Source organism: Accipiter gentilis, chromosome 16 (genome assembly GCF_929443795.1).
Source record: "Accipiter gentilis chromosome 16, bAccGen1.1, whole genome shotgun sequence".
Lineage (NCBI taxonomy): Eukaryota > Metazoa > Chordata > Aves > Accipitriformes > Accipitridae > Astur > Astur gentilis.
This window is the reverse complement of record NC_064895.1, coordinates 8931021-8952597: the sequence shown is the minus strand read 5'-3', so window position 1 is coordinate 8952597 and position 21577 is coordinate 8931021. Positions and strand designations below refer to the sequence as shown.

At 41.6% G+C, this 21577-nt stretch overlaps 2 protein-coding genes across 4 annotated transcripts in view; one reads left to right on the top strand and one right to left on the bottom strand.

Annotated features, from left to right (window-relative positions):
• The first annotated feature begins 380 nt into the window (after window positions 1-380).
• On the top strand, window positions 381-16459 carry ALKAL2 (ALK and LTK ligand 2). 2 transcript variants are annotated; one of them, XM_049818655.1, is made up of 6 exons: window positions 381-389; window positions 3008-3339; window positions 5861-5914; window positions 6027-6107; window positions 8498-8564; window positions 16345-16459. In XM_049818655.1, the coding sequence occupies exons 2-5, from the start codon at window positions 3081-3083 to the stop codon at window positions 8560-8562; spliced, it is 459 nt and encodes a 152-aa protein (XP_049674612.1). In that variant the 5' UTR covers window positions 381-389; window positions 3008-3080; the 3' UTR covers window positions 8563-8564; window positions 16345-16459. The 2 variants fall into 2 exon arrangements, with proteins under 2 accessions (XP_049674612.1, XP_049674611.1); XM_049818654.1 differs by lacking the exon at window positions 381-389 and adding an exon at window positions 1853-2143.
• ACP1 (acid phosphatase 1) overlaps window positions 16432-21577 on the bottom strand; it is a 22202-nt gene continuing 17056 nt past the window's right edge. For both annotated transcript variants that reach the window (XM_049818652.1, XM_049818653.1), the window contains exon 6: window positions 16432-20909. In XM_049818652.1, the coding sequence (XP_049674609.1) occupies window positions 20832-20909 (78 nt within the window). In that variant the 3' untranslated portion in view covers window positions 16432-20831. The remainder of the gene's footprint in view (window positions 20910-21577) is intronic.

The window sequence follows — 21577 nt, the reverse complement described above, 5'->3', positions numbered from 1 at the left end:
AATATTTGGTATGACTAACTTGCAAACACAGCCATACCAAGTTATGTCGTGCAAATGGCCGTTCCTTCCCGCTGTTGAACTGCTCGCTCAATTTATTTTTTCCTCCCTGAATCCTAAGGTGACTGGAAACCAACCACGGAGCCAAAGAGGAGGTAGGGTTCTGGACTCCTGACAAAGCCTTCTTGCTCAGTCTTGCCTCTGGATGTCTGTCTTCATCATGTGGCGTATTTCTCGCCCTTCCTTTTTTTTAGTAACTTCATTGAGAGAGCACGGGCTAAGGTTTTTGGAGCAACAGACACGCATGTGCCACTTAAACGTTGTTCAGAAAGGAGAGAGAGATCGGCTAATCTGGGTAAAAATAACACAGTTCGGGACCGCAGTGGCGTGAGGTGAGACGCAGAGGCAGCGGTCCCGCTCTCTGCACTCCGTCCGGCTCCTCGACGAAGCCCCCCCCCTGGCGCGCCTCCCCCCGCCCGCTCTCCTCACGCCGGCCACCGGCGGCTCCTCGCGGCGGGGCGGGGCGGGGGGGCGGCGACGACCGTTAACGGCCGGCCCTGGCGCGCGGGCCGCGCCCCTCAGCGCCGCCTGGCGGCGGGCGGCGGCAGCGCCGGGCTCCGCCTGGGCAGCGGCCGCCGGGGGTCGCTGTCGCCGCTGCCGGAGGTGGAGGCGGGGGTGGGGGGGCGGCGGCGGCGCGCGCTACCTGCCCGCGGCGGCCGTCGGGGCAACGCGGGGCGGGCGGTCCTGCCTGCCCGCCCGCCCGGCCGCCGCCACCCCGCCGTCTTTCGGGGCTTGGGCAGGACGCCGCGCTGCGCCATCCGGCTCCGCGTGCGCCCGTCCCAGCTGCCGAGGGAGAGGTTTATCCACACGGTCCGAGTAAACAGGAAAGTTCAGCCGGATCGTGTTTCACCCCCCGCGCCCCGCACCTTCCGCGGCGGATTTGGGCCGCGTTTATCCACCTGGGGGGAGGTTGGGGGGGTGGGTGGTGGTACCTCCCGCAGGAGCGGGTCTGGCTTTTCCAGGGAAGCATAACGTTTCCAGCAGGCTGTCGCCCCCCCCCCCCCCCCCCCGCCGCCCACCTCCGCTTGCCTCGGGCCGTCAGCCTCTCGTGAGGGCGCCGGCGGCTGAGGGAGCGGGCAGGGCTCTGCTGCCGGTGGCGCTGCCTTCGCCCTCCTCCTCCTCCTCCTCCTCCTCCTCCTCCTCCTCCCCCCGGCCCCGCCGGGAGCGCTTCCAGGCAGCGCCGCACCGAGAGCCCAGGAAGCCGCCTGGCCGCCCGGGACTGCCCCTGCCCAGAATCGGCGAGGGAGGCGACACGCCCGCCTCTTCCACGCACACCCCGCTCCGGCCACCTCTCCGCGGGCTTCCCGGCCGGTGGGAGCAGAAAATAGCCTTCCCCTTCCCCCGGCAGCTCGCCCCCGCCCCAACGCCTCCCCTTTCCCCGCCGCAGCCGGGCCCGGAGTTCCCGGTAAACAGGCGGCTTCCCCGCCCGCCCCCGCCAGGCGGCCCCCCGCGGGGGGCGGCGGGGAGCTGCGGCCGCGGGGCCGGGGACCCGCCTGACGGGGAGCCGCGCCGAGGCCATGAATATTTCAGAGGCTCCTCAGCGCGCTTCTAATTAAAGGCTCGGGCGAGGCGCGTCCCCGTGTCGTCCCCCCCCCCCCCCCCGCGGCCGCCCCCTCCCGCTCCACACACACACACACACACACACAGAGGCGCTGGGGACCGTCGCCTTACGTCGGAGAGAGGCGAAGGAGTGACTGAGCCCTGCCCGGGAGAGCCGAGCGAGGGGGAGGGACGGGGACGGGGCGGGAGGGAAGGGAGGGAGGGCGGGAAGGGGGGGGCTTGTGCGAGCAGCGACGCTCCCGAGGTTGCCAAGTGGACTTTTATTGTTTTCCACCCACTTCCAAGTCGATACTATCTGCCGTCTCATGTCCATCCTATAGCCTATATAAGCGGCTGCGCTGGGGCTGGCGGCGATGGAGTAGTTTGTGGCTACGGCGGGAGCGCAGGGACGGGAGGGGGGCCGGGCTGGCCAGCCAGCCGCGGAAAACTCGGACTCCCCGCCGCTCGCGGGCTGCTGCCGTCCGGGGAGAGCCGGGGAGCGGCTCCCGGGGGGGAAGACGCCTCGGCTTCTGGGACGGACAGACAGGTAAAGCGGCCGGCCAGGGCCCGCAGCCCTCCCTTCCTCCCCGGCTGCCGCCCCACGCCCCCGCCCCTCCCGCCCCGCGGGGCCGGAGCGCTGTCTGCGGCGGGGCCGGCGGCACTGCGGGGCCGCGCCGGTGGCAGCCGGCGGCCGGGAGGCGGGCGTCCGACGAAGTTGCCGGGGGAGACCCGCCGCGGGGCAGCCCCCCCCCCCCCCCCCCCAACCGCCGGCGGAGCAGCGGAGCGGGGCCGGCAGCCGCCCGAAGGCGAGCGGCTCCGGGGGTGAGGCAGCGTCCCCCGCCGCGGCCGGCTGCCGCTCCCCGTGGAGGTGGCCGCGGCCGCCCGCGCCCCTTCCCCGAGCTGGGAGGGAAGACGGACAGAGACGGGGCAAGGCTGGCGTTGCCTGCCCCGCCGTCCCCCGCCCGTCCCGCCGCTCCTGCCCGCAGCCCCGGCGCGGAGCCCCGCAGCGAGTGGCGGGGGGGGGGGGGAGAGAACGAGGGACGGGACGGGACGGGACGCCTCGCTCGGTGCGCAGCTGCCGCGGCTCCCCGGCAAAGAACTTCGGGGAAAGTTGTCGCGCCGCTAGCCCCTGGCGAGCGGGGATCTGCTCCGTCCGCCGGGGCGCACGGCGCGGGGGCTGGGGGGTGGTGGCCCCGCCGAGGCAGCCCCTCGCCGCTCCGCGGCCGCGCAGCCCACCCGCGGGAACCCCGTGAACGGGGCGGGCGCGGGGGCTGAACGGGGCGCTCCCCCGGCGGCGCGGTCCCCCGCGCGTAACCCGCGAAGCGGTCTCCGCGCTTCCCTCCCGTCCCGTTTCCGACTTCACCCCCGTGAGTCTCCCCGCCTCCGAGCCGCCCCCGGTTTTCTCTTCCAGCGGCACGGGAGGCGTCCCGCAGCGGCGGATCCTGCCCCTTCGTCTGCTCGGGCGCCCTTCGGGTCAGACTGCAATGAGTGGACTGAGGTCTCCTGGGCTGCTGGGGCTGGTGCTCTTAATGCTCTCGGCAGGGTACTGCAAAGAGAAAACCGACTCCGCAGATCTGAAGGACAGGCAGAGTCTCTTAAATCTGATCATGGAGATCATTCAGGAACTGAAGAGGTACCACCTGGAGAAGGACAGGGGGGTGCAGTACTTCTCCAAGCACGACTACAACTTGGATCGAAGGGAAGTGGCTGACTACGAAGGATACCAGGACGAGCAGAGAGTCGGTAAGTCACAGTCCATGACTTAGGAGATCTTTTTTTTTTTTTTTTTTTTCTTTTTTTTAATAAATCTAGGGTGCCTCGGTGCATGAGACATCACATCAGGTTACTAATTTTGTGTCAAGAATTCACCGCTCAAAATACCTGCAGATTCCCTTTGGTATCAGAAACAGACACAGACGGCAGATGTGGAATAGAAAAACTCCATTCACATCTAGAGTCTCTCTTACTCTCTGGATAACGTGCTTAACTGAACGTCCGATTTCCTGTGTGTTGGCTTTGAATGAAACCTTTTAATAAGGGAAAAGACTGAAATGGGCTGAGATCAAAGAAATAAGGGATGAAAACGCTCTTTTTTCCTGGAAGTTTATCACTTTTTAAAATGTGCTTGGTTTCAGTGTTTCTTGGAAATTACCCTAGCAAGAGTTCCCCTGCAGGACTATAGTATGTCCTTGTAGATCTCGCATCTAGAAGCCTTGCCTCCAGCTCAGCTTCATTAAACTTTTTGCCCCATTTCTTAGTCCCTTTTGTAGCCCCGAGGTAGCACCTTTGAAATACTAGGGGACTGAAACAGAGTACTCCTCTGTCACTGTACCAGCTCCGACCAATTTGGGACACTCCTGCAGTCATCCTCCTACTCACGTGAATGGCTCTTCTCTAACGTCCCAGTGAAAAGCCCAGGTTTGTTTGCAAGATGTTCAGGGTTGCGTAGAGCGCTCCGGAAGCAGTCGTACCAAGCCACGTAGCGATGGATAGTTACCGCTCAGTTTCGTGATGTACTTCTGTGCATCCAGTTGAAAGTTGATTTGGCTTCTCCTGCTGCCATATCTAATTTACTGCTCGCTGTCAGTCCCAAACCCCTACAGCACTACTGCTGCTCATCTTACCTCTCCTGCTGAAAGTGACTTTCTCAATATTTTCCAGCAGATCCCTACTCACCTTTTTCCAACCTGGCTTTCATTTTGCTAGCATGCTATTTATTTTGCCTTTATTGATCTCATAAAGCTTCACCGTACCTTTTCCTCATTCTTATTCAAGTATCTTCATGATTTGCATTTGTTGGTAGTCGTCACGGAAGTGTTACTTCTCCATCTGGATCATTAATGAATATACAAAGGAAGACAATTTTGTTCCACTTAAGATCAGCATAGCGAGAACATTTTGTTTTATAAATGTTGAAAAGTTAGAGGCTAGACTAAGCAGGGAGTCCAGATCTGCGCAATTCTAAATCTCAGCGTGGAACAGGGGCATAGTTTTTGGCCACCCTACATCAGTGTATGGGTGTGAAGCATCTGATTTGTGCTGAACAGTTATCTATGTAAATAATAAACCTACTTTAGAGCAGATTAGTTAGTAGCAGTGTCACTGTCTCCTAAGCAGGATTTTTCATTCTGTTATTATAATGGAGTTATTCCCAGCAACTCCGTAAAATAACTACTGCTTAAGAGTCTTTCATTTCAGCTTTGGCATCACTTTCCCAGTGAGCCTGTCCCATGGGAAATTTCTGAGTGAAGCATGTGTGTTTTTAATGCTCTTCATGACATAATTAGGTCAAATATGATAAGGTCAATTTTACTTACACTGACTAAAGTTAGAAGTAAATGAAGAATGACTTTCGAGAAGTGTCTAACCTCACAAGTGAATCAGATCTGGATGGAAATGCTCTCTGCTTTATATCTGATAAGAGGTGCCAGGGGAATGAAAAAGGCTGCTCGGGCATTTATGGTCAAATAAATAAAGCACCATGTAGTGTATCATACACAATCAGCACTAAGCTATCAGCATAGAGTTCATAACGGAAAGCAATCAAAGATAGCTGTAAATCAGGAAGACATAAGCAAGGGTTAGGGCTAAAATGGATTTCAGTAAACCAGTTTCATTTTGCCATCTGCTGAACACAAAACACAAGGCGGTAAACCACAAACATAGGGAGCCAGAAGAGAGCAATTTGCTTAGGATCGTTTCCTGTGAATTTTATTTACTGCTAAAGGCGGGGGGGGGGGGGAGGGGGGGATTCCTGTAAGTAGATCAATCCCGTTTCACGTTTACAGCAGGACAGTGCTTGTATAAACATACCTGTGACAGAAGAGTGGATACATTTGCCTAAGAGAATTAGAAGACACAAACCCAAACTTGAATGTATCTTTGGGTCTTAACTGCTAGCAGAACATGCTATTTCTGAGCAACCATGAACTAAAACTTCTGGAAGAATTCAAATCTAGATGAACTTGATAATGTAATTCATAGAGAGCCAAAATCTGACTCTCAGTTAATTGTCATCATCGTTAATGACTGCACACCTCACAGACGTTACTTGTTTCATCATCACAGTGTGTTTCATAGTGGCTTCTTATGTAAAACAAATGCTTGCCACTTTGCCTACTGTATGCAAAGGACTTTTGACCTCTGTGCATCTGTCAAGATGTAGTGGTGATGTTTGCTGGACAGAGTTTATTCCCTGTCCTCATACTATGCTTGGCAAGCATAGTTCCAGTGCAGCAGACTGACTATTTTTTCTGTCCAACAGAAATAGTTCCCAGAGATCTGAGGATGAAAGACAAGTTCTTAAAGCATTTAACAGGTAAGTTTTAATTTTGTGTTGGTATCCATCGCTTCACATACGTACCATAAGGCTGCACTACTATTCCTGTGAGCTGTGCTGACTCATAACTTATTTTTTCTTTATATTTCAGGTCCACTCTACTTCAGCCCAAAATGTAGTAAACACTTTCATCGGCTTTATCACAATACAAGGGACTGCACCATCCCAGCATGTAAGTGTCCAAACCAGAGACTTGCATAAAACTACAGAAAACTTTAAAATTTAGTAGCTCTATGAGGTACCAGTAGTGGCACTATACATTCCTTGCAGTGAAGAATTTGGAGTGCTCTAAAATGTACTAAGTACGCTTTACAGTGTTGCTAGAACAGCATCAGCATTATGTTGTGGAAAATAGAAACAGAATTTTTTCATTGCAAATAAACTGCATAGAATGGCTATAAACACTGCTTCCTTAGGTACTGATGTATACGCCTCTTTCATTCCAAACCAAGGGTGTTTGCTTTTCATAAGAACACATGATTCCTCTCGCAAACCTCTCATATTTTATTTTTAGTGCTGCAAATTCAAGATAGGATCAGAAATCCAGGTGGGGCTATTTCCTTTTCATTGATTATTTACGTAGAACATATTTTATAGACATTTTATATTTTGACTGTTCAGCTACCAATCTACCAGTGATGCTGACAGTGAATCTTTGCAACCCTTGTCTTCAGTGAATTACAAAAGTATAAGTTCTAAGGCTTAGTAAAAACAAACAAACAAAAAGTGCTGATGGACAAATAAGCAAATGCAGCTTATGATCCCTCATCAGTGTTAGCAGCACAGAGAATTAAAATAAAATAAATAATCAAACATTGATATTTATCAGTCAGTAGATGTGACTCCAGATTCATACTGAGGTGGGCCTGTTAAGTAAGCAGATGCTATTTTAGTACAGCCTCTTCAGAATGGAAGCACATTTTATTTTACTTGTCTGAGGTCAACCAGTTGGGTCAGTAGCAGAGCTGGGAATAGAAACAAGAGTTACAGATTCCAAGTTTCAAGTATTAATAAATATTTCAGCCCAATGTATTTTAAAGGCATATTTGGTAAGAACTTCAGACTTTTTCCCCATTTGTAAGGTTTTAGATTAGGAATACCTTTGAAAGATAAGGATTTATAGATAATAGATAACTGGATCACGTTCTGTTTACATGGATGGAGATGGAAGTTGTTCCTAACTAGTCTGTTTTGAACAAGCGAATGGTCGTATTACCTTCTTCATAAGGATTGCAACACAAACATCATTTGACTCAGCACTAATGAGTACTCCAAGCTGTGAAGCTAAAAACTAGTTGGTCTTAAAGTCTGAATTAGCCTTTTCCTCCTGACAGGTGACATACCCACCAACATAATGTCCAGATAATGGAGGTTAATTTGTATGAATGGCAATTACAGCATATCTATGCTGTGAGTTAGGGATTGTTAACATTGCATCTCTAGGAAACATTAGATGTAGTTACTCATTAATGAAATAATGCCTAACGAAAATCAACATCAGTTACCAGACTGGACTGACTAGCATCTCCTTAAAGTAACTTTCTTCTAAGAAAATGAGGTAAACAACCAGCTTTAATTCTTCATGCACAGTATGATGTTACTTTTTGACCATACCCTGATTTCCAGTAATACTGTTCATTCTATGTAGAAAATTAAAAGGCCAAACAACAAAGAAATTAAAAGCATCTATGATGCTGCAACACAGTGGTGGCCAGTACAAAAGCATTGTGTTGGCATACTTTCTAGTACTTTGTACAGCATATTAGCATTGACACCTAAAAAGTAATTTACTCTGCTGTCTGTCCATAACCAACTTTCACCATATTTGCTTTCAGTTTGCCACGTTAAAGAAAAAAAAATCTTGATCAATTTTTTAGTTTTGCATTGTTTCTGCCCCTTATTATGAATGCATCAAAAAGCAGAAGGTACGTAAAATAAGAACTACTAACAATAGGACTACTGTGGAGAAAACAATTCTACTAGTTTTAAGATTAAACCCCATATAGTTATGAGTGAATTTGTATGATGTGGTCACCTACTCGGGTTGGACTTAACCTTCCCATGACTAGGAGATATAGCCTAATTTAACAGTTTTTCCAGGAAGAAAATTTATTGGAGAGTTGCATTACTTAATACTAAGATGATAGACTTGCTCACTGAGGGTTGGATTTCAAAGAGGTATGAGCACTACTTACTCTTCCTCTAGTATGAAAATACTGCAGTCACATTTAGATCCCACATTTAAGCACAAACACAGATGTATCAATTTTCATACATATATACACTTGGAGAGCCTCCAACCACATTCATGCTATTTGTTTATAGATAGTACATACGCAGAAGTCAGTTGCATAGTTACATGTGCCATTAGACATGGCTTTCAGTTACGCAATTTTTACACACTCCATTTCTAAGTCCAAGGAGCCAATTTCTATACTGCTGCAAACTAAGGTGTTCATTGAACTTTATTAAAACAATAATTTGCAAGCTGTTATCAATTTTGATTTTTAAAGGCCAAATTGGTTACTTTAGTAATCTATTTATGCTCTTTTTTCATGACAGACTATAAAAGATGTGCCAGGCTTCTTACTCGGTTGGCAGTAAGCCCAATGTGCATGGAAGGATAAAGGTAAGCTTTTTCGTAACAGTAATGACATTCTACTGCATAGCAAAGCAGTGGATTTTGTGTTTCATACATGAAAATTCATGGGAGTATAATAACAATTGTCCTTTGGCTAAGGTATTCCTCTTTCAGAGTACCTGAAGTAACTGGCTTAATCTGGCAAATATTGGCAATAAATAAAGGGTACACCCTATGGAAAGTCATCATATAAAACTCCACGTGCATTAGCTGTGAATTATTCATAGCAGCATACAGTTAGGAGATAGTGAATTTGTTGTTACAGAACAAAACACAACAGCTGTAGCTTATTTTTCAAGTTGACTCAGTACACAATTGCCTGCATTGGCAGCAGCCGCCCTTTTATGTGTGCAGCTGTGGATTTATGGTGTACATTTTAGTATGAGTTAATATATACAAAGCTATATACATGAAAGCTTTATAAATGCAGATAGGTTGCAGGTGCTTTTATAATAATTCAATTAAAATGTATTATTAGTAACACTGATAAACTAACTTTAAGCTACTCGGATTTCTTGGGATTTTCATTGCATGGGAATTTCACCATGCACCAAAGTTAAAAAAAAAAAGCCAACCAACCAAACAAAAAAGTACATCCAAATTATCTGTATTTCTAGAAAACTAACATGTAAGACTACAAAAGGACTAATTTACATTCTGTTCTCAACCTTTACCTGAGACAAAAATGTGACTTCTGACAAAGGCATATGTAATAACCTGTATGGATTTGTCAGTAACAAATACTGTCAAACCAAGATATTTTAACTCTCTAACAAAATACACATCTTGTGGAGAAAGTCAGTGAGAAAAAGCAATACATGTTAAGCATCTTAGTTTATTTTTTTAAAGCATTGGCCTGTTTTGCATGGCATTCTTAAATGCAAGCTAGGGAAATACGATCAAGATAAATATAAGAATGGCTGGGAAAAAAACCCAAATAAGTTATTAGTGCTTCACTGTCAAACTGGAAAAAAGTATGGAGCAGAGTCACACAGCTTCATTATGGTATTATTCAATATTTTCATAAATAACTTGGGTGATAGAAGACAGCGTATTTATGGATGACAGTAGTAGGAGAAGCAACCATGATAGAGTACAATCTTGGAATTGAAAATTATCTTGGAAAATTAGCTGAATAGTCTAAAAACAGGACAAAATTTAAAGGAAAGAGCAGAATTATGAAGTCACGCAGGAGTAATCAACTGCCGAAACACACAGCAAGTTGTGAATAGCTAGACAGATAGTTCTGTAGAAAATGTAGGGGTTGTAGTGGATCACAAACTAAGCATGTCAACCATGTCACACTTGAAAAAAGACAACATACTGGAATTTATAAATAGGAACATTGTTTATAAAATACCTGAAACAATCACTGTTGCTGGAATACTGTATTTAATTAAGGACACCATTATGGGTGCGTCTTGTAAGAGTCCAAAGAAGAGCAACATGGATGACCAAAGACCTAGAAAACTCAGTTTACAAGAACAGATAAAAGGTACTGGGATTATTTAATCTAAAGAACAGACGACTGCAGGAAATATGATGGAGCTATTCCATTTCATAAAAAGTGGCTACAAGCCATTTTCTCTACCCAGTGTGGCTAAGACATCATTTGTTTTACTTTGCAACAAGAGAGGATTCAAGCTAGACGCAAGGGCAGAGGTAATATATTAAATCATTTGATGTAATTCAGCATCCTGACTTTACGCTAAACTCCTCAACATTTACGTATTTCCTGCTTGACTTCCTAAAATAAACCTAAACTAGCCCAACTTCAATGCAGAATGTTTATAATATCCAATAACTGTTACATTACTTGTCTTAATCTGAAACATGCAGCCTTGAAGAGGAATCTCTTATCCATACACTGTGTTCAGGGATGGCATTGTGGAAACAATTAATTAATAGTACAATTAATACAATGGTATTAGGACAAATAAGAGTAAGTAAATAGGTAAATCCTTTGATCTAATTAAGAGAAATGCCAGGGATTCAACCTTTCAATTGTAAAATCTGGAAAGCAAGGAAAAAATCAGCTATTATATAATGATATTCACCTGGGAAGGATAGGTGAATAACATTATTACCAATACTAATAAGCAGATACATCAGAGTAGGGAATTCTTTTCTCCCTTTCCTTAGAAATTTTTATCTGTATCTTTACATCCTATCATGCAAACACAAACTTATAACATGAAGGAACGGTAACTAAATTAGTCCACAGCTCAAGTGTGGAGTCAATTTAAAAAAAAAGTAATCTCATTTTGCCAAACAACTCCTTTGCTCAACCAGCAGGCATGTTTCAAGGTGAGTAACAAGCCTCTGCTTCTGTTATTCTCCACACAGAGACAAATCATTAATAGTATCAGCACTCTTAAGCAACCTCTATTAGTAGAAAGGAAGGCTGTTCTCTACCTCTTATGCCTTGAGATCCACAGGTGTCTCCGTAAAATTAAGCATCCTGTCTCCTCAGAGCTTTTCCACTGCATCAGTTCAGTTCGTGTGGGTAAGATCCTCTCTCACAGGAAAGCATAATGCAAGGCTTGGTTTGTTTTCATCATTTCATGGACTGAGCTGTAGAAAAATGGGTTCTTTTTACATTTTTCCACTTACCAAACCATCCTTCTTCTCCACAAAGTGCACAGTTACCATTAGTCCAAGGTGTTTTCAAGAAGCTTGAAAGTTCTGAACATAGTACCACTTATACAGAGCAAGATGATTTTGAAACCATTTCTTATTTAAGGTGGCGCTCTCGTGTAAGAAGGGTTTATTTACAGTCTGGCAATAAATACACACTTCTGGTTGCTGCCATAAGGCTACTAGTTAGTAGTTCGAAAGCTCAGAGTAACTCCTGAATATTAAGATAACGAAATTTTCTTTCATGGTACTACTCCTCAAAGGTCTAAATTCACAAGTAGAATTTGACTGTTTATATTAATTACAATCACAAATACATTTAAAAGAATCTTTTTAAACTCCTGATATTATAAACTAGTAAAATAACATATGCTTAATTATCCACACCTACATTTTTCCCCCAACAAATCAGATTTCCTGTTTTGCTCTGTGGCTGATTTTCATTTTATTGGAGGCTTACGGGTGGGCTGGGCTATAGATGAATTATTGCTTTTTGATACTTTGGAAAACTAGTATATTTGGTGCATTTTTCAGATCGATGGACATCTGCCATGTTTAGAGATCAATTTGGGTGGGAAGAAAGAAAAAAAAAAGATAGATTTAGGTTTTGTTTGCACTTAAAATGCATTTTGGACTATCATAGCTTTAAAGCACACAAGATGTTGAAACTCAGTGCTAAGATCAAACAAGAAAATAAGATGCGAAAACAGGAATTAGGCATCTATGACTGTCACAGTACATACCTAAGGGTCTGTGTGTGATACCATGTGCCTCATGGAGTCTTCACTTTTTCTCATTGGGCTCCATCTTCTGTCTCTTTTTTTTAGAGCGTATGTTCACATTTTGCCTGTCCCACAGATACAAGCAATGCAAGGGCCCAGTAAAAGCCCTTTTACTTGTTGAGATTGCACAAGTGAAGCCAGAGCAGCATATATTTGTATTACCACATCACGCAGTAGTCCTTTGTAGTCCCTTTGGGTGGTGGTTTTTTTCCTATCAGCAACCCAAGCTGTGTTCCCTGGTTGCCACCAGCACCATCTCCAACTAGTTTTATTCTTTAACACTTTCTCCTTCTCATGTTCAACACAGCTATGTCCTGTCCTTGATGCTCTTTTTTGTTCTGTTCTTCAGCCTCATCCTTCTCCCAGTTTCCTAATAGTTCCCATAGTCCGTGCTTGCTTTGCTCCACCCCATGCAGATACATCCAACTACCATTATGTTGTCCGTATCTGCAGCAGGTAAGAAACGTCAGAGACGAGATTCCTGAAGTCTTCACCTAGAGTTCCCGATTCAGATCTTGCAGATTTCCTGTGACAGATGGTGATGAATGTGGAAAAGAAAATCTGGCCCCTTTAACAGCATTTGTTACAATCACTTTTGCTACAGTCATTCAGACTTTACTGCTTTTGTTTGAAAACTGCAGGTGCTACTGTTGGTGCCCTCCCTTTTCCATTACCTATTCTTTAAGTGTTTGCTAGAGACCAACACTGATCTCATAATTATGCTTAAAACCTCCTTGTACCATAAAGAGTAGTTCAAGGACCAAGGACTGCATTATTATGTATGATTACATACTTCCGTTTTGAAGATTTCTTCTAATTACTGTACTGACAGTATTTATGTATTTTCAACTTTTTTAAAGTTTCTACAGTTCTTTCCAATGAACAAAGTAAAACTAGTGACACAAACAGTTCTACCCTAATAAACACAAGACTAGTACAAGTAGTAGGAATCTCAGGCTAAGCAGAGAAAACGAGCTTTATAAACTATAAAAAGCCTATGAAAAAAATTTACCAGTTGCTTGTTTCCTAGAGAAGCAGATATAATTAATAATTAAAGGAAAAGCAATAGATACAATATTTCTTGCTTAAAGTACATGATAGAGTAAGAATAAATAGATCTACATAAGAAGGTCAAAGATTCTCTATAAAATTCCTAATAAGCTAAAGCACACCGATAACTGAAATTTCCTTTGGAACACAGAAAAATCTGTGTAAACACCTGAAGACATATTGACCATCCTAGCAATATATATTAAAAAAGCTGAAAATACAAGATAAACCTGGAAACTTTAAATACATAAAGAGAAAACTGAAATACCACACTAAATATCCCATTCCTGTACACTGTATCAAATATCCATTATTGCAAACTATTCTTAAACCAAAATAATATTTGGGCTCTTAAGTTTTGCTTCAAGTGTTTTGTAACAATGGAAACAACAGCCCTTAATTGCTTGCTTTCTTACAGTTTCTTATTGACTAACATCCAGTGCAAACAAGAAATGTCAGACACTTTCATGTCATAAAAGAAGGGAAGGTGGAATTAAGATGTGGGTTTTGCATATTATTCAGTGAAGGCAGACTTTTTTTTCTAGAAAGCATAGCTTGATCCATCATATTCAACTTCCCATGACATGTTCAATCCCCTCTGCTTGGTGACAGAAGTAGCTCCCAAGGTAACTAACTAATTTATGACTTTCATCAGAACTCTTGCTTTGGATTAAAGAGGCAGCCAGCATACATGGTTACTCGTGCGGCATAGCCCAGCTTTACTGAGAGGCAGTTCTGAGTTTCCCTTACTATGGGATCTCTGTGGCTAGCACCAGCTGAAACATTAAGAGCTTTAACATCTTCAATGCATGGATCTCTGTGATGTGATGCTCACATTAGAGCAGACTTCCACCTGTGTGTTCACACTTGGGGAAGGAATTTTTTGATCTTAGCAAAATCCTACTGACACAATATTTTAAGGTTTATATTGATACTTAAACCACTAAATTCTTCTCTTATATAGATGAGTTGTTAACAGAGTTTCTCTCTGTCATCATGCATAGATAATGACTAGAACCAAATTTGGAAAGCTGTAATATGCCTTTACAAGAGATTTCATTTGTGCTTTTTAAAATTGGAACAATCATATGGTTTGGTTGGTTTCAGCTACTGTTGCTGGCTGGGTTTGTGTTTTGGTTTGTTTTTTTTTCTTTTTATTAGCAAAGGAGAACTAAGAATCAAATGAAAGAGGAGAAAGGAGTTGTATAGCTACCTATGTTCTCAACAGAGACTAGTCAAATCGTATTCAGGATCTCCACTAAGACTACCTGCCATCCTTCAGCTAAATTCCAGTCCAATTTTCCTCTGCTGATGCATATAACATAGACTACGTGAAATAAAATAAATAAAATTGCAACAGATTGATGAGTGCTAAAAATCTGGGGCCTTTTCAAGGGTTTCTGAAAACGCCAGAGATTTAGGAAACTGCCATTTAGCTCAGCACTGGGAATCTAAGACCCACAGCTTTTGATCCAGGTATAGCTGAGATGACAAATGAGCTTCCTATCCACTTCCAGTTTTTCACCCTCAGTGAGCTACATATTCCCAGTAGTATTAGTAATGAAAAAACTATTTATTAAATTCTCAGTGTTTAACTTGTCAGTTGTACCACACACTGATGAAAACAAAAGCATGTTAATTTTTTTTAAACATCACTTTTAAACATCACAGCTTAAATAGGGTACAGCGGGGGCATACATACAGAAAGTAAGCTAGATGAAAATGGAAGACAAGGAAAATTTATGTCAGTTTCCCCTCTAAGGAAGGATATTTAAAAAAAAATAAATGTATTTGTCCTATCTGCAAAGCCAGAAAAAAACTAAATTACATTAAGATTTTCTGTAACATTATTACATTTCCTAATAGCTTTAAAAAAATTGCAAAACTAAATGTTTAAATACTACTAACAAGTACTTCTGTATGCACCAATAGCTTGATTTCCAATGGATTATGTCAAGTCTGACTGACTTTGCATTCAAATGATTCTATTACAAATTATACTTAAGCAGTAGAAAATGTAGAGAAACTCAAGAGAATTCACACTGATCACGGGAAAGACAGTTACGTATGTTCAGACAGACAATATGAAAATTTTAACTGTGAAAAATGACATCGGCAAAAGTCTAGTATCGGAGAACCACTGTTTTTTATCTCCCACATGGACTTCTGGTGTCTATGAGACACACAAGCTTCAGCTGAATCTGTTTGCATGCAAGAGCAGTGCCTTTCACCCGTGCAGTTCCTGTTGACTAATAAGACATAGTGCATTTTTTACTTCCAAAAAAAGGGCATTAACAGGTTGTCTTAGAAACACATGAAGCTGGGTAGAGTCTTGCAGCATTCAGTGGTCACCTGTCTAGAAAATGCAGTTGCACAAAACAAACTCAGAAGTTACTGGAGAGAGGATGGATTTCTAGATATGTGTACACAGATATGGTCACGTTACATTTTCTCAGAAGGCTTAAAGGTGTAGGGGAAAAGGGTCGTGGAAACCTTCACAACCCAACCTTTGAATTAACATTTGTAGAGTATAGACAATATCTGTACATAAGCAATGCAGAAACCTGTAATTTCGTATCAGTGATTTTGATACCAGTGTCATAGAAATGGTTTTGATTTCATTCCAAGATACTATTCTGGGAAGAGTTAATAGAATGGGCAGAAAATTGAACCACTGCAGCTCCTACTCAGTTTGTCTTGCCTCAGTGTTTGCACGTCCCAGGGGCTATATTTATATGACCACATCTCAGAAAGTTACTGTTTGTTTGTTTATACGAGTCCAAATTTCTTCACTAGTGGGCCCCAGTGAAACATCATATCCTTCCCAGATCCTTCAAACCTCACCTTGACAGATACATATTACTGGGCATTGTATCAACAGCTTCCTGACACCAAGACATTAAGACAGAAATTTGCAATCTGTTCATACTATTCTTGAGGTTTATTTACTTTTTGACTTCACAGGTGCACTCATAGGAACAGGCTAAACATAATTATGAGCACATTTTGAATAGGTAGAACTGTATTTTCCAAATCTGTCTACCTAAAATGAACAAGCACAAAAAGGGACGCTTTCCCAATTTCAGCCTTGATTAACAAACAAAACAGTAATTTAGAAGTCAGGCTGATATGAAATAAACTGAGCTAAATCAGAAATGCACTACTGGATCTTTCCAAAGTTATTACTAAATTCTCTGATTTTATTTACTATTTTCAATATGACAAATACATTCTTAAACACATGTATGTGAGTATAAAAATGATGAAAGGCAATCTTCTTCTTTCTTTTAATCCACCAGATTATTACCATGAAAAGTAACACCAAGAACCAAGAGAAGTGCCTTGGAAACCAACAGGGAAATAGAACTTACTACCTTTATAACATATTCCATTGTGAACAAGAGATTTATTTTTGCAGATTGACAGACTACTTCCCATAATTCTTTTAACATGCGTTTTGTATGTCATCAACAGTTTGCAGATTGACATTCTTTACAGTAGCATAACTGCCAGTAGTACTTAACGCTCCATTCTTAAAAACACACTTTACAACTGATGTGTAATGCTGCCAAAAATTATGTATACACAAGTATTTCACCAAGAAAATTGATGTTCTATTGCTTAATTCTACAATTTTAAGGAATGTTTGTTTGTATATCTAGAACTACTAAAGATCTGCTCCACAGTAGTTGTGGTCACTTGATATCCTTCATGCTTATGCAATTTTTTAAAAGTTTGGTTAAAACAGACTTGCATTGGGGTCACATTGTACCCTAGGAGTACAAATTGCATGACAAACAGGAACGTAATTCCAAGTAGACATATTTTTTGGGACTGTGGAGCATGGATTTTGTACACAAACACAAGCTGCCATTAATTTACTTTATATAATAAATATATAAAACATTCCAGCAAACGTGCAATATGTAAATACTGTAAATAACAAGCATAAGTAATAAAGTGTTTGGTATTAAGTTGTTCTGTTTGCTTTCTGTTCACTGAATACAGATAAACAAGCTATCTTCCAGTAGCTACTATCACTTATCCACGTTTAAGCCTCTTTCCAGTAAGACTTCACTAGAGTAAGAAAGAAAGGTACACCCACCTCAGAGAAGTCAGTAATTTGGACACTCTCTATGGATTTGTGAGGACGGACAGATCTGTGTGTGCCAGTCCCGCAAAATGCCCAGACCACAAGGCTGCTCCAATTCTCTACAGCATTATAAATTTGAATTTTTTTTTTATGACAACCAGTTGTTTTGATTTTTTTTGTTGGGTTTTGTTTGGTTGGGTTTTGGTTTGTTTTTGTTTTTTTTTTAAATATTCAGTCTATTCAAGATACTGCAAGGCAATATAATCAGTATATGTCCAATAAATCATTTTAGTAATGTAAAATTTTTAAGGAGTCAGTGAACACTTACTCAAGAAGCCTTGATATACATCTCCCTTTCTTCCCTAAATCAGATATTAAATCCAGTTGTCGTAATAAAATGGCTCAAACAGGAAGAAAATTTTTACGTGTCATTTATAGATGAACCTCAGGTACTTTTATCTTAATACGGGCATTTAGCTTCCATTTTATCCTGAATTCAAACCACAATGTAAAAAGAAAACCAAACACACCCCTCCCTACCCTGAGAAATAGCTAGGAGCTGGGATTCTGGAAATACACTAAAGAGCCATCAGCATCTAGCTCTTTAGAAGAAAAAATTAAAAAATGGCAGAAGTACAAAATCCCATCCTAGAACATGGCTGTATTTAGTAAGGGAGAAGTACATATTTTTTATTTGCTTTCAGTGATCACTAAATGCTAAAAGTTTCATTTCTCAATGGGAGTAATACATGCATACCGAAAATCTGGTAGTTAAAGGGATCTACTGCTACAGGATTCACTTAGCTGCTTATCTGCAGTAAACATGTGCATGGAACTCTGTGCTTCTCTGTGGTTCCACTGGCTGAAATCAGATCACAGCATGTTACTTAACATGGGAGTTTAAATTAGCATAAATCTTTCTTTTTGTAGTAGAACACCTGAAATCTGGTTAAATAAAAACTTTCCAGAAAAATTCCTTGTAAAAGGAAAAAAATAATTTATTTAATGGCTTGATAAATGAATATTAATAATTTAATCCCATATAAATTTTCTCTAGATTTAGCAGAAGTCAGCATGCTTTGACAGAAGATAGAACTATACTAGAGAAGATTTTATTTTATTTAGTCTTAGGTATATGCTTACTACGTAAATTAAAACAAGCTGTGATGGGGGAAAGGAGGAAAGAGGAGGAATCGGGTCGGTATTTTTTCATTCAACATTTCATTTTTCATGAGTGGTATTTTAAACCCATAAGAGCTTCGTTATCTGTAAAATCCACAATTTGCGTATTGATCTTATGTTCACTGTTTCCGTTGGAACCCAAATAATGGTACTGTAAAACTGTCCTTCCTGAAAGCAATTCCTCTTCTGTATTCTTGTATTCTACAAATTCTTCTAAAATACCATGGTGCTCTCCTTATCTTCCTCCAAAAGAAACCCACTAAATAAAAAATATAAAGGATCAAATCAAATGAATCAATCAGCTTTTTCCTCCTAATACAGCTAGTGAATTATTTAGCCAATAGATTACTTGCTGAAAATATTCCTCAAGGCTGAAACTTTTAAATCTGAACTGAATTTAACACAAATAGTTTTGACTTAGTATCACTTTACAGGAATATTCCTAAGCCTAGTGAAGGTAAACAACCATACCCTTTTATCTCCTTTTCTGTTACCCCAGCAGCTCAAAGGTAAAGATTTAAGACTTTTAAATCTTAGCTTTACTATGTAGGGAACTATAGGTTCAGTTCCTACTCAGCCATGAATGGGAAAGCACCAACCATCATGTTATCAATCTTCAGAGTTATTTTACTTTCAGTGGAATATCTTAAATGGTCATTCTGTCAGAGAGTAACATTAGATTACGCCTAAATACTTCTGAGGTTAGTGCATAAAACCACATTTAAGATTGTTTGTCCCTTACTGCCCATTATTTTCCCTCGTTTATTTTGTCAAAGCATTCATAAGTGGAAAATAATTTTTTCCACAGTCAGTGCTTGATCTGACCTGAAATATTATATATATTACTCTTTGTCCCTGAAGTAAAACGGCTATTAACTTGCAAATTCCTAGCCTGTTCTTTAAAAATCAAAACTATTGGTAATGCAATAACGCACAAAGAACCTGATTTCTGTATTTAAGTGTTCCATCTACCCCTTGTCTTTTTCTAAGTAGGTTCTTAAGTTTTATGTCTGAAATTTTAGCACAAAACAGAAACTTCACTAACACAAACACAGCTGTTCTACAGCAAGAGTCCCAGGAAACTTAATCCCCATTGTGCAGGCTGCAGCACACGCAGAGTGTCATCAGGATTCCTCCCTCCCCCGGAATGACGGGGTCCTCTATTGAAATGCATCCCTCTCCCAGAAGGGAGAGTAGGTGACAAATACAGAGACTACTCTATTAGTTTGGAAGGCGGACAGGGAAAAACAAGGCTAAATAAATGAGAAAGCAAGTTTTACAGATCCAGTTTTACAAATAATGTGGTAATGCTAATTCATACCAATGTTGGTATTATTCAAAATAAGAATATCAGTTACATTACTGATCTCGGTACGTTTACATTTCTAAGGCAGAAATGAAAGGTGATGTTCGGACAAAGAGGCATGGATTTTTACAAAGCATTCAATTTTTGTCCAAGAGCAGAACTTTCTACTTACTGGCCTTCTGTTAACTTTGTATTATGTTACAGATGGACTGTCTTCAGGTTGAACTATACTCTCAGAGATCACTGTTGACAGGCTATCCATTCTCCTGAGTAAATCTGAAAATATTGTCCGACACCCACATAGGAACTGGGATTAATAGCAAATTTCTCATTGATTATATTGCATTGATTTGAGTATTTTACTACTATGAGATACAAAATGTACATTTCACATTTAGGCTTTTAAGATGACCTTTTTTGTCCTCGAAGTAAATACTGTTACATGTACTTGTATCAGTGTGCTAGGAATTGACCACAAGACCAAAGGAAGACTAGCCAAAGAAGTCCTATTAACATCAGTCACTATTTCTGAACTGAGTTCATCTTAATTAGTATAAAAATGTAATAGAACAGAAATTATTTCTTCTTTGAATAACTGAGCATTTAAACTGATATAAAAAACCATTTTCACAGGATACTGATGACACACTCAGAGGTTTTGCTTACTTAAGCTTTGAAATAGTGCTACGAGCAATGTCGCTCTCAGGGCAGGCAGTTTTTTAGTCTAGTAGGCTCAGCGTGAAACAGCTTCAGCCCAAAGGCTGTCTAATGATACTAGGATGACAGGCCTAACTTATCATACATGAACTATTACCTCACAGACTCCCACTGAAAGTTGATTTAAATGAACTCACTAAGGGCACAGTAAGACGACCTCAGTTTAGTTAGTACAGCACATGAAGAAGCAAGATGTTACTTTTGCAGTGCTTGTGAGAAAGCACTGGAAGAGCTCACAGATAAATTTATTCTGAGTTATATACTTCATTATTACACTGATGTGTGACAAAATGGTTGATCATCTAATCCAATTAAAACTTTGCTATAGTTTTTAATTAGATGACAGAAAAGCTAAAACATAGAATTAAACTGAAAAAGTTTTGAACCTACTGAGACGTAATTTTACAATTTAAATACATCAATCAAGTAAACTTTACATATTTCAGGAGAAGCTAATTATTTTCTTTTAGAAATAAAATGATGAAGCATTAATGAGACTTCTCCAAAAATGCTTTACAGCATCTAACACATTGCTCGTAAACAGTTTCAAAGTCCTTTTCATTCCCCTAGAAAAGAACAGAGGAAAAAGAACGTAAGAATAGCAATACTGGCTCAAACAAAAAATTTTTGCAAACTAGTTTCCCACTGTCAGAAATGGCAAATAACTGACACTAGACAGTAAGAAGTAGAAGAAGAACAGTACAAATACTTGGTGATAGTTTTTGCATATTTGTCCCTGATTTGAACGACTTGCAGCTCAGGAACTTCGAAAGCCAAACATTGTGACTTTGTACTCAACAGTCCTGGGTGAACTTTCCTTCACATATTTCTTCCCTTCGCTTTTTAAGCCCTTATAAGCCATTTATTTTTTTCTTTACATTCACAGTAACCTGTCATGCTGAGTTTCACAGTTTAATGAAGCACTGTGTAAAGAAAAAAAAACCCCTACAACCTCTTTTTGTTTTGAACCCGCTTCCCACTAATACCATTTGATATTCTCTACTTCTTAGATAATGAACAGAAATTCCTTATTCACCTTTTGCCATGATATCAAGATTTTATAGAACACTACTGCATCTTCATCCACTTATCTTTCCTAAACTGAAGAATCTTTATCTAATTGGTTGCTCTTGGCTGGTATTATTGAACTTCTTTGACCATCTCAGTCCATGTCTTTGTCTCTATCTTTCCTGATTACATCCTCTTTGCAAGGAGGCTGACCAACCAGGGCTTC

Excerpts from the sequence above, each read along its gene's own strand:
- ALKAL2 (XM_049818655.1), top strand. The coding sequence starts at position 3,081 with ATGAGTGGACTGAGGTCTCCTGGGCTGCTGGGGCTGGTGCTCTTAATG. Across the intron at positions 3,340-5,860 it reads CCAGGACGAGCAGAGAGTCG|AAATAGTTCCCAGAGATCTG; the intron begins GTAAGTCACAGT and ends TCTGTCCAACAG. Across the intron at positions 5,915-6,026 it reads GTTCTTAAAGCATTTAACAG|GTCCACTCTACTTCAGCCCA; the intron begins GTAAGTTTTAAT and ends TTTATATTTCAG.